The 12,669-nt window shown below is 42.7% G+C and overlaps 2 protein-coding genes across 6 annotated transcripts in view; both read left to right on the top strand.

Annotated features, from left to right (window-relative positions):
* Nucleotides 1–4,320, top strand: part of ZNF559 (zinc finger protein 559) — a 36,581-nt gene extending 32,261 nt beyond the window's left edge. Inside the window, exons 5-9 of the transcript XR_012093252.1 lie at nucleotides 1,019–1,104; nucleotides 1,722–1,848; nucleotides 2,599–2,691; nucleotides 3,147–3,229; nucleotides 4,250–4,320. The gene's annotated coding sequence lies outside the window, so the exon portion shown is untranslated. The remainder of the gene's footprint in view (nucleotides 1–1,018; nucleotides 1,105–1,721; nucleotides 1,849–2,598; nucleotides 2,692–3,146; nucleotides 3,230–4,249) is intronic.
* On the top strand, nucleotides 1,017–12,371 carry ZNF177 (zinc finger protein 177). Of its 5 annotated transcripts, XR_012093254.1 has the most exons (7): nucleotides 1,017–1,104; nucleotides 1,722–1,848; nucleotides 2,599–2,691; nucleotides 3,147–3,229; nucleotides 3,770–5,051; nucleotides 6,070–6,216; nucleotides 10,384–12,371. XR_012093254.1 is itself a non-coding variant. In XM_007995163.3 (5 exons), the coding sequence occupies exons 1-5, from the start codon at nucleotides 1,072–1,074 to the stop codon at nucleotides 4,877–4,879; spliced, it is 966 nt and encodes a 321-aa protein (XP_007993354.3). In that variant the 5' UTR covers nucleotides 1,017–1,071; the 3' UTR covers nucleotides 4,880–5,293. The 5 variants fall into 5 exon arrangements, 2 of the variants coding, with proteins under 2 accessions (XP_007993354.3, XP_007993353.3); XR_012093255.1 differs by having other exon boundaries at nucleotides 4,250–5,051; nucleotides 6,070–12,371; XR_012093253.1 differs by having other exon boundaries at nucleotides 6,070–12,371.
* Nucleotides 12,372–12,669: the final 298 nt, after the last annotated feature.

The following is a 12,669-nucleotide window of genomic DNA, read 5'->3' as shown; positions in this document are numbered from 1 at the left end:
TAACCATAGTACATATGATTATGTACAGTACAGATTATATATAGTACATAATAATGGATAATAGCAATAAGTGACCACATTACTGGTTTATATTATTTTTATACTATTTATGTTATTTTAGAGTGTATTCCTTCTACTTACTAAAAAAGAAGAGTTAACTCAAAAACAACCTCAAGCAGATGCTTCAGAAGAGATTCCAGAAGGCATTGTCACCATAGATGTCAGCTCCATGCATGTTCATTGCCCCTGAATACTTTAAATGGGACACGATAGAAGGTGTAAGACAGTGATATTCATGATCCTAACCCTATGTAGGCCTAGATTGATGCGTATGTGTCTTCATTTACAACAAAAAAGTTTAAAAAGTAAAATCGGGCAGGCAAAGTGGGCCTTGAAGGTAGGCTACTGAGTTAAGAAGACAGAGTCCTGGAAGATTTGCAGCAGATTTTGATGACTTCACATACACAGCTAAGTGTACTAAATGTTGTTCTGGAATGTCACCCTTTTATTATGAAATGCAAATATGCTCACCTTTATGGTCCTTACGAGTTACTCCTTATTATTTTAAGTAATTTAGGGATATTAACTCAGCCCAACCCTATGAAGTCTGTCCTATTCTAACAATGAGGAAAGTGAGGTGTGATATAAGATATTCCAAACTCATCTTGAAGATTTCTTATTCTATACCAGACTCAGCTATTTCCCCAGTGAGTCCTGGTTTCTGTCATGGGTAAATGGTATTCAGAGAGAGTTTTGCACTTTAGAGGCTCATTCCTCCTGAGCTGTTAGCAGTCATAAGCCTTTTTAGTGGTTCAGGCTAGAAAAAGTCCAATAAGAAAAAATGAAACATGCATAATATATTTCTAATTTGAAGATATAATGTGTTCTTGGATAAGGAGACAAATTGTAACTAAACTCTATGTGTGTGTATACTCCTTAGTATGAAGAAGCTTCCGAGCCTGCTAGTGTTGAATATCTAGCAGGCCTAGACTCTAATGGCTTCTGTTTTCTCCTCTAGCTCTGCCTGCTTAGAACTCTGCCCAGCCAGGAAGGAAACCTACAGGAAGAAGAATGGCTGCAGGGTGGCTGACAACCTGGTCACAGGTACACAAGAAATTTCTCGATTTCCAAAAGCACACTGCCATTCCTGAAAAGAACACATATCTTGCCCCTGACCTGAAGCTTCACAGCCCAATCTGAGCTGGCTTCATCTTCCGCAGTTCCCAGGCTGCTTCATATGGAAGAGGGAATCCCTGGGAAAGGCTTGTGTTCCCACATTTGTTAACTTTCTCCAGATATTCTTCCATATTTTTGAGTACTAATTCCATACTTTAGTGAGTGCTGTAAACAAAGACTTTTACTAGGAAAACTGTTTATCATTTCTCAAGTATTTCTTGCATTCCTAGAGTATGCCCTGTCTATTCCAGATCTGAATAAGACCAAAAGAGTCCCCACAGCCTCACTGTGCAAAGATCAAGCCAACCATATTTTAGAAAAGCTGTTTTGACCATGACCCTGAATGAAATGGCCCAGGGAGTGGGATTTAAAGAGAGTTCTGAGAAGTCAGCTTTAAGACAAATTAATAGAAGACCTCTGATGTATGTCTGAGTTTCCAGTGCCCTGGGTCTTCTCTCCAGTCCTGTCAGCCTCACCCACCATTCTCCTGGTATATTGTCAAAAATGGTCATCGGCTGAGCCAGAATATGTATGTGATGTTTTAGAACTCCGTGACCTTCCAGGAAGTGGCAGTGGACTTTTCCCAGGAGGAGTGGGCATTGCTGGACCGTGCTCAAAAAAATCTATACAAAGATGTGATGCTGGAGAACTTTAGGAACCTGACCTCAGTGGGTAAGGCTGGCCTCATTCCTTCATTTGTTTATGTAGCGGATAGTTCTTAAGCGCATATTGTATTCCAGAATCTGTGAAAAGAATGGCAATACAGTGGTTAACGGCAAAATGAATGGTCCCTGCCCTTGAGGGGGCAGTCCAGTGGCTTCCCATGAAAATGCACTGATGGGCCGGGCGCGGTGGCTCAAGCCTGTAATCCCAGCACTTTGGGAGGCCGAGACGGGCGGATCACGAGGTCAGGAGATCGAGACCATCCTGGCGAACATGGTGAAACCCCGTCTCTACTAAAAAATACAAAAAACTAGCCGGGCGAGGTGGCGGGCACCTGTAGTCCTAGCTACTCGGGAGGCTGAGGCAGGAGAATGGCGTGAACCCGGGAGGCGGAGCTTGCAGTGAGCTGAGATCCGGCCACTGCACTCCAGCCCAGGCGACAGAGCGAGACTCCGTCTCAAAAAAAAAAAAAAAGAAAATGCACTGATTTCATTTTCTCTATCACTAATAGCTTTAGGTAATTTGTGATCTGTGTCTGATCTTGTGTATAGGTTTCAAGGGTCACTTCCGTGTAGGGCATGGACTATGCTTTTTGGTCTTTGTGAAAGAACGAACTCGGCTCTGATTGTTTTGCTGTTCCTACAGCTGCAGTTGACTATTTTAGCAGTCCTTTAATTAAAGTCAAAGTACGGCAGTCAGTTTTGTGGAATATTTAATTCTCACACATTTCTCCCACATCCTCTCTTTCTGCACGAGCAGGGTATCAGCTCTGCAGACACAGTCTGATCTCCAAGGTGGATCAAGAAGAGCTGAAGACAGATGAAAGAGGAATTCTACAAGGTGACTGTGCAGGTGAGCCCTGGGCAGAACAGAGTATGGCCTTGGCCATTGAGGGTTGGTACATTTGGGAATGTCACTCAGTGCAGGAAAAGAAATCTGAGGCCATTACATGAGCTTCCTTCCTGTTTCACCATCTGTCCAATCATTCATGTGTTAATTTGGTCTCTGAGAAAAGTTTTAATCCCTCCGTAAATGTAACATTTCCATGAATGCCTTTTGTTTAGTTCTTCCTATTTTCCAGATAATACTGTCTTATTTCCCAACTTCCACAGTCCTTTCCAACTAAAATACCTCCCATTTCTACTGCTTGTTCCTATCACTGGTGAATCACTGGTTGTGTCTTCTCTCTCACATTTCTCTACTTGCAAGATACTATTTGAAAACAAATCGATAGGGTCTCGCTTCCTTTTTCTTTCATCCCAACCTTTTCTCCCAATAATTATAAAAATTTTCCTGTGCTATTTCAGACTGGGAAATTCGACTTAAATCAAAAGATGCAATTGCTATGCAGAACATTCCTGGGGGAAAAACATCCAATGGCATAAACATGGTAAGACTTACTAGGAATTATACCTGGTCTTTGTAGAAGAAGTCTGGGAATTTCAATGAGTTAAAACATCAGCACCCAAAACATCTTACCCAAAGCAGGGGTAAGAAGAGTTCAGGCACCAAGCTTTCACCAGAAAGCTATCTCAGGAGAGAGTTTGATTTTCATGAAATTGGAGAAATGTATAAACCTAGGTTAACACTGGCTGGCTCACAGAGAATAACCACAAGTAAACATTTACTTAAATATGATTTTAGTGTTAAGTATTTAGTACATAATTCATTCATTCTTCACTCAGTATTAGAAAAACTATATTAAAGAAGCCCCTTGCTGGGAAGGAATAGAGCCTTGGACAGAGGACTGGGCTTATTCAACTCGAAAAAGCTAATAGAGCAAAAGTCATATGCACATACTGAAAATGGTAAATATGTCAGTTACGATCATGTGCTTCCTATATATGGCAGAATCCTCATGGAAGAGAATTCCTGTGAATAAGGTGAAAGTGAAAAAGCCTTTAGTCACCACTTACTCCCTTTTCAATAGGCAGAAAATCAACCTGGTAAGAACTCCCTGGAGTGTAACCATTGTGGGAAATTCAGAAAGAACACTCTCTTTATTTGTACAAGGTATTGCAAGGGAGAGAAATGCTATAAATATACAGAGTATGGCAAAGTCTTCAACCGTCCCTCAACTCTTAGGAGTCATGTGAGCATTCACATTGGAGAGAACACTCTTGAATTTACTGATTGTGGAAAAGCTTTCAATCAAGAGTCATCCCTTGGGAAACACTTAAGAACTCCCACAGGAGAGAAGTGTCATGAGTATGATCAATGTGATATGTCCTTCAGCCTTCACTCTTCCTGCTCAGTACATGAGCAAATACCTACTGGAGAGAAAGGCGATGAATGCAGTGACTATGGCAAGAGATCTCCCCTTAGTGTCCACAGAAAAATTGGTAGTGTGGAGGAGGGTCTGGAATGTAATGAACATGAGAAAACTTTCACTGACCCTTTGTCCCTTCAGAACTGTGTCAGAACTCACACTGGAGAGATGCCCTATGAATGCAGTGACTGTGGGAAAGCCTTCATTTTTCGGTCTTCCCTTAAGAAACACACGAGATCTCATACTGGAGAGAAGCCTTATGAGTGTGATCACTGTGGAAAATCCTTTAGCCAGAGCTCTCATCTGAATGTGCACAAAAGAACTCACACTGGAGAGAAACCCTATGACTGTAAAGAATGTGGGAAGGCTTTCACTGTTCCTTCATCCCTTCAGAAACATGTGAGAACCCACACTGGAGAGAAACCGTATGAATGCAGTGACTGTGGAAAAGCCTTTATTGATCAGTCATCCCTTAAGAAACACATACGCTCTCACACTGGAGAAAAGCCTTATGAGTGTAACCAGTGTGGAAAATCCTTCAGCACAGGCTCTTACCTTATTGTGCACAAGAGAACTCACACTGGTGAGAAAACCTATGAGTGTAAAGAATGTGGGAAGGCCTTTAGGAATTCCTCTTGCCTGAGGGTACACGTGAGAACTCACACTGGAGAGAAGCCTTACAAATGTATTCAGTGTGAAAAAGCCTTTAGCACAAGCACTAACCTTATAATGCACAAGCGAATCCACACTGGCCAGGAACTCCATGAATGAAATGACGACAGGAAAGTGTTTGTTGCCCCTCATGCCTCCTTTCTCACTTCAGAACATACATTGCAGAGAAGCCCTGTTATGGCCACATGGAAACAGCCTTCTGGCCCAACTCTGGCTGGCTGTTACACTGGGACAAACCTTATAAATGTTATAGTGCTGATTCTTTTTATCAGTGAGTATTTCATTCTTATGTGTCACAACTTATTAAGTATATTATGTAGATCTTATAGTTATCTTTTCAGTTTAATTCCATTGTGAACAGAATACATGGTCTTCAATATGTAGATTCTTTGTGATATAGATTTGAACATAATTGCTGGACACTGATGTACTGAGGCAGACAGAACTAGTTGCTGTCTCAATATCGATTCCTCCCTTCTTTGTTAAAGTAATAAAATTTACTATTTAGTTCAAGCTGGCAATGTGGACAGTTTTCACCCAGCTTTCCTTACAGCTGTGAGTGGCCAAATGTGTCCACATCCCTAGCCCATGCAAAGTAGGCAGAAGTCGCTGGATACAGCTTCTGAGGAAGCTCATGGAAATGGCAATATCTCATCTGGCATTTTTTTTCTTAACTATTTGCCCTCTGTCTTATCCCTTATTTCCTAGAAAATATATACACCAAGAGGAGGACAGAGAAAGGATACTAAATGAAACAACAGGGGAGATGCAATATTATCTGGTTGCACTAATCCTGTATTGCCTATCTCTGGGTTTCATATTACAAGAGAAAAATTAACTGCCACGTGGTTTAAACCACTCTTGTGGGAAGTTCCTCTTTCAGCTGATTTCAGTCCCAACTGTTACATCTAATATTATGGTCAAGTTTTAGGACTCTTTCAAGTACGGTTGAAAAATTGTGTTTTCTAAGGCACAAGGATCACTTAAGCCTAGGAGCTTGAAATCAGCCTAGGCAACACAGACCCCATCTCTACCAAAAAAAAGAATAATTAGCTGGGTACCAGCTGCACACCTGTAGCCTCAGCTACTCTGGAGGGCAGAGGCAGGAGGATCATTTGAGCCCAGAAGTTGAGGATGCAATAAGCCATGTTTGCACCATTGTACTCCAGCCTGGAAAAGAGAGTGAGACCCCAACTCTTTAAAAAAAAAAAAAAAAAAAAAAGTCGTATATTTACAAACTGTCTCCTGATCTCTATAATCGAGAGTGATATTGTGTCCGGAATTGGTAGGTTCTTGGTCTCACTGACTTCCAAGAATGAAGCCACGGACCCTCGCAGTGAGTGTTACAGTTCTTAAGGATGGTGTGTCCGCAGTTTCTTCCTTCTGGTGGGTTCGTGGTCTTGCTGGCTTCAGGAGTAAAGCTGAAGACCTTCGCGGTGAGTGTTGCAGCTCTTAAAGGGTGGCACGTCTGGAGTTGTTCGTTCTTCCTGGTGGGTTCGTGGTCTCGCTGGCTTCAGGAGTGAAGCTGCGTACCTTCAAGGTGTTACAGCTCATAAAGGCAGCATGGACCCAAAGAGTGAGTGGCAGCAAGATTTATTGCAAAGAGTAAAAGAACAAAGCTTCCAGTGTGGAAGGGGACCTGAGCAGGTTGCCGCTGGCTGGCTCAGGCAGCCTGCTTTTATTCCCTTATCTGACCCCACCCACATCCTGCTGATTGGTCCACTTTACAGAGAGCTGACTGGACTGTTTTGACAGGGTACTCATTGGTACATTTACAATCCCTGAGCTAGACACAGAGTGTTGATTGGTGCATTTACAATCCTTTAGCTAGACATAAAAGTTCTCCAAGTCCCCACTAGACTCAGGAGCCTAGCTGGCTTCACTTAGTGGATCCCATGCTGGGGCTGCAGGTGGAGCTGCCTGCCAGTCCTGCGCCATGCACCCAAACTCCTCAGCCCCTGGGTGGTTGATGGGACTGAGCACCATGGAGCAGGGGTCGGCGTTGGTCAGGGAGGCTCGGGCTGCATGGGAGCCCACGGTGGAGTGGTTGGGGCATGGCGGGCTATAGGTGCCGAGCCCTGCCCCACAGGGAGACAGCTTAGGCCCAGCGGGCTGGCACTGCTGGAGGACTGGGTGCACCCACCACAGCTGCTGGCCTCAGTGCTAAGCCCCTCACTGCCCTGGGCCAGCGGCACCAGCCAGCCACTCCACATGTGGGGCCTGCAGAGCCCGTGCCTGCGGGAACTTGCACTGGCCTATGAGTGCTGTGCACAGCCCTGGTTCCCACCCGCACCTCTCCCTCCACACCTCCCCACAAGCAGAGGGAGCTGGCTCCGGCCTCAGCCAGCCCAGAGAGGGTCTCCCACAGCGCAGTGGCGGGCTGAAGGGCTCCTCAAGTGCCACCAGAGTGGATGCCGAGGCCGAGTAGGCACTGAGAGTGAGGGCTGCTGGCACATTGTCACTTCTCAGTATGTTAAGACATCATACTATAACCATGGTTTTTCTAATTTTTTTGTTTTTGAGATGTAGTCTCGCTGTGTTGCCCAGGCTGGAGTGCAGTGGTGTGATCTCAGCTCACTGCAACCTCTGCCTTCCAAGTTCAAGTGATTTCTCGTGTCTCATCCTCCCAAATAGCTGGGATTACAGGCACATGGTACCACGCCTGGCTACCTTTTTGTATTTTTAGTAGAGGCAAGGTTTCACCATGTTGGCCAGGTTGGTTTCGAACTCCTGATCTCAAGTGATCACCTGCCTTGGCCTCCCAGAGTGCTGGGATTACAAGTGTGAGCCACTGCACCCAGCCAAATTGTTTTTTAAAAAATCTTTCTTTCTAGGCCAGTGCAGTAGTACGTGTCTGGAATCCCAGCACTTTGGGAGCACAAGGCAGGCAGATCACTTGAGCTTACCAGTTCAAGCCCAGCCAATGAGTTGAAACTCCATCTCTACAAAAAATACACACACACACACATTAGCCAGGTATAGTAGTGTGCTACTCTGCAGGCTGAGGTTGAGAGGATCACCTGAGCCCAGGAGGCAGAGGTAGCAGTGAGCCGAGATCATGCCACTGCATTTCTGCCTGGGCCACAGCGAGACTGTCTCAGGAAAAAATAAAAATCTGTTTCTCGTTTTTTGGGGGGCATTACAATTGGGTACAAATGGGTTTACTCATTTTATGTTTCTGGCAAATTGTCCTATTACTCTTATCTAGTATCCATAGATTTCCCGTAATAATTTTCATTAATTTACTCGATATAAATGTGAGCTACTGACTTAGAAATGCCATTTTCTCAAACTGTAAGGACAACCAGGAGCAACTTTTTCTCAGCGTTACATCAGTTACACTGTTGCTTACAATAACATCCACCAGGTATGGTCATCTTTACATCCCACAACTTGTCCTCTCTGTTGATGCCTTTATGAGTTCTTTCATAAGACATAGGTGAGTAAGATGTTTGTTGGGGAATAGACCCAAACATTCAGGCTAACCACCTGAAGTTTCTAGGGGTTCAGTTGTCTGGAGCTTGCCCAGATGTTCCCCCTAAAGTGAAAGGAAAATTGCTGCAATTTGTGCTACTAACAACAAATAGCATAATGCTTAGTAAGCTTTTTTGGTTTCTGGAGGCACAATATTGACACATTTGACCCATCTGCAGATGACTATATTAGTGAAGTTTCTACCCTACAGAAAAGCAGCAATATGACAACACTTTGAGAATTTGGAAAAACAACACATTATGGGACAGGCATGGTGGCTCATGCCTGTAATCCCAGCACTTTGGGAGGCCGAGGTGGATGGATCACCTGAGGTCGGGAGTTCGAGAGTAGCCTGACCAACATGGAGAAAACCTGTCTCTACCAAAAAGAAAAAATTAGCTGGGGATGGTGGCGCATGCCTCTAGTCCCAGCTACTTGTGAGGCTGAGGCAGGAGAATCACTTGAACCTGGGAGGCGGAGGTTGTAGTGAGCTGAGATTGCGCCATTGCACTCCAGCCTGGGCAACAAGAGCGAAACTCTATTTCAAAAAGAAGAAGAAAACAACACATTCTGGCAATATATGAGGGCAGGATAACAAACTCAGACAAGGACAGAATAAAGCCTGAAAACCTTCAAAAATAGTTTACAAGATAGAAGGAAACTTTTTGTTTTGAGATGAAGTGTTGCTCTGTTGCCAGACTAGAGTGCAGTGGCGTGATCTCAGCTCACTGCAACCTCCGCCTCTTGGGTTCAAGTAATTCTCCTGCCTCAGCCTCCGAGTAGCTGGGACTACAGGCATGCGCCACCACACCCAGCTAGTTAGAGATGGGGTTTCACCATGTTGGCCAGGATGGTCTCGATCTCTTGACCTCATGATCTGCCCACCTCAGCCTCCCAAAGTGCTGAGATTAAAAGTGTGAGCCACCATGCCTGGCTGAAACTGGGTACTTTTTTTTTTTTTTTTTAAAGAAACCATCATATCAAATTTAAATTTATCCAGAAATGCAAAGTTGGTTATACATTAGAAAAATCAATACAATTCACTTTTAAAATAGGCTTATTACTCATTACTCATACTAATAATTACTAGGCACCTAAAATGAATGAGGCAGTGTTCAAAGCATTTAACATATTATTGAAAAAAAAGGATTATCTCAGTAAATATAGAAAAAGCCATAAAGAGTATTACTGAGAAAAATCTTTCAAAATATAAACACTATATAAAAATGCAAAAGTAAACAATGGTGGAAAATGAGTTTAAAATCAGGAAGATAATGGTATCCACTATTAAAAACACTACTTAGTATTTTACTGGAATCTTAAGTGAGGCAGGCTAATAAAAGATATTTAAAAACCTAAGGACCAGAAAAGTAGAAGTAAATCTGTCATTATTTATAATATTATCTAAATGGAAAATTTCAAAGGATCTATATATAAGTTACTAGAATTAATGAAAATGTTTACTCTTTTAAAGGTAAACTTGCAACTTATACTCAGGAATAGAAATAATAAAATTTAGAGGTCGATACCATTTATGAGAGCAACAATAGTATAATATACGGAAGAATAAATTTAAAACTTACCAAAATTGTTTTGAAGACAGTATTGAAAACATTAAAATGACCTAAACGAATTTGAGACATTCATAGGCCAAATTCTGAAAAGACTGAATTCTCCCAAACTGATTTAGATTCCAAAACTTCCAGAGTTATACAGCTCCACTTCCAAATTGGCTGTAGACATTTACAGGAACCCACATTAATAGTGAATTAACATCTTCAAAGACCCTGGAAATCTGTGGACAAAAAAAGGAGTGAGAGAATTAAATGCCAGAGGATGAGCTGCTCTTAGAAGAGCAGAAATCTGGCTGGTTTCTTCCCTGAAGGCATTTTCCTGGTCTAGGAGCAGATTGGTGGAGAGCCAAGCCTGCCACAGGCAGAGGAACTCTACTGGAATATGGAGAGACCAGGGGGGCATTATAATGGTCACAAGGCTACTGTGACACTATAACATAAAACGGACTGTCTTTACCAGTGCTGCATATCCCTATGATGATTTGCTGAGTGCGTAGCAACAGCTGGTGTTGGGCACTAACCAGGAAAAAAATGCATATCCCTGTTGTCTTGCAGTGCTTAGATTCCACAGTCCTGCTAGAGGAAGTGGTCTGAAATAGTCACAGGAAAGATCTTAAGATGTTTGAAAGCAGAAGTGAACCAAAACTAATTTTTTTCACATCTCAACCTCTGATTGGATCAAAATTGAAGAAATTCTCATCTGAACTGCTTGACAGAGGAAACAGAGTGACTTCTATGTGAAAATATTTTTCGATTTCTGCTGTTCTTTCAAACATAATATCCACGTACAATTTAAAACATCACATGATGTGCAGAGCAGGAAGACAATGTTACCAATCATCTAGAGCAAACAGTCCAACAGAAATAGACCCACAGATGATATGAGAAGTTAGAATTAGCAGACAAGGACTTTAGAATTGTTACAGAACCAACAGGTTCGTATTCTGCTGTGTAGTAGCAGACCAATTACACAGACAGGGATTAAGCAGAGAGTTTAATTACCACAGGGCGCCAAGTAAGGAGATAAGAGGAGATAAATCTATACCCCCAAGAAGTTCCAGGCTGGAGTTTCAAAGGGGATCAGGGAGGGTGAAGGACTGGAAAATAAGGGTTGTTGATGGTCGGAGCAAGCAGGATGAAGTCATCAGGATGTGGAAACTGGATTCTTTGGTAAGTCAGCTCGTGGGGCCCCTCAGACCAGCTGAGTCAATGGGGTCCTTCAGACTAGCTGACATGGTAGGTTTATCAGCATGTAAAAAGTGTGAGAGAATATCTCAAAGAAAAACTTAATGTTTTATAATGGTCAAGTTATCAACAGAGGAATTAACGGGAAGTATGATCTTGTAACAGGGTGATATGGTTTGCCTCTGTGTCCACACCCAGATCTCACCTTGAATTGTAATAATCCCCACCTGTCATGGGAAGGATCCAGTGGGAGGTAATTGAATCATGGGGGTGGGGTTTTCCCATACTGTTCTCATGATATGAATAACTCTCATGAGAACATATGATTTTATAAAAGGGCGGTTCCCCTGCATACGCTCTCTTGGTTGTCACCATGTAAGTTATCCCTCTGCTCTTCGTCCATGATTGTGAGGCCTCCCCAGCCATGAGGGTCTGTGAGTCCATTAAACCTCTTTCCTTTATAAATTACCTAGTCTCAGGGATGTCCTTATTAGCAACATGAGAACAGACTAATACACAGGGTCTACATGATTCTAGGACAGTAGGCACCAGTGAACTATGAAGGTGGTCAGAGATTAAACTTGATTAATGTTGAATGTGCTGTAAACTTGGTTTTCCATTTATCCCCCTCCTTTCTTTCCTGATTAATTTTATAAAGTTTAAATAAAAATTTTCAAATGGATGAAAACACACAGAATTGTAGGCTCACGTCTGTAATCCCAGCACTTTGGGAGGCCAAGGAGGGTGCATCACGAAGTCAGGAGTTCGAGACCAGCCTGGACAACATGGTGAAACCCCATCTCTACTAAAAATAGAAAAATCAGCCAGGTATAGTGGTACATGCCTATAATCCCAGGTACTTGGGAGGCTGAGGTAGGAGAATCACTTGAACTTGGGAAGCAGAGGTTGCAGTGAGCCAAGATTGTGCCATTGCACTCCAGGGTTGGGTGACAGAGCAAGACTCTCTCAAAAAAAAAAAAAAAAAAAAAGAAAAGAAAAAAGAAAAAATACATAGAATTGCATTATCTAAGTCGAATCTATAAAGTAGAAACAGCCAATCTAGATGTAAAAGTTACAATCTCTGAAATTTTTTAAAAAAATTCTGTAAGTGGGCCTAAAAGCAAACTAAACACAACAAATAAAGGTGGGGGAAGAGGGCAATCAGTGAACTCAATATAGGTTAACAAATGTGTCAAACTTATGGACACGGAAAACAATGAGTGTTTTCTAAAACTGATTAAAAACATCAAACCAGCAGATTCAAGCTCAGCAAACTCAAGTGAGATAAATGCAAAAAAAACCCACAATCAGTTCACCATCAATCTGTTTAAAAAAAAAAAAAAAGGGTCCCAGCACAAGATGGCCAAATAGGAACAGCTCCAGCTCCCAGCACGAACGACATAGAAGACGGGTGTATTTCTGCATTTTCAACTGAGGTACCAGGTTCATCTCACTGGGGAGTGCTGGACAATCAGTGCTGGTCAGCTGGTGCAGCCCGACTAGCGAGAGCTGAAGCAGGGCAAGGCATCGCCTCACCTGGGAAGCACAAGGGGAAAGGGAATCCCTTTTCCTGGCCAATGGAAACACACATACATCTGGAAAATCAGGTAACTCCCAACTTAATACTGCGCTTTACCAAGGGTCTTAGCAAATGGC

The sequence above is a fragment of the Chlorocebus sabaeus genome, chromosome 6, assembly GCF_047675955.1.
Source record: "Chlorocebus sabaeus isolate Y175 chromosome 6, mChlSab1.0.hap1, whole genome shotgun sequence".
Taxonomy (NCBI): domain Eukaryota; kingdom Metazoa; phylum Chordata; class Mammalia; order Primates; family Cercopithecidae; genus Chlorocebus; species Chlorocebus sabaeus.
The sequence above is the reverse complement of the archived record's forward strand: the minus strand, read 5'-3'. Positions and strand labels throughout refer to the sequence as shown.

Coding starts and splice junctions, on each gene's coding strand:
- ZNF177 (XM_007995162.3), top strand. CDS start 1,072: ATGGCTGCAGGGTGGCTGACAACCTGGTCACAG. Junction 1,105..1,721: donor GGCTGACAACCTGGTCACAG/GTACACAAGAAA, acceptor GTGATGTTTTAG/AACTCCGTGACCTTCCAGGA. Junction 3,230..3,769: donor CATCCAATGGCATAAACATG/GTAAGACTTACT, acceptor CCTTTTCAATAG/GCAGAAAATCAACCTGGTAA.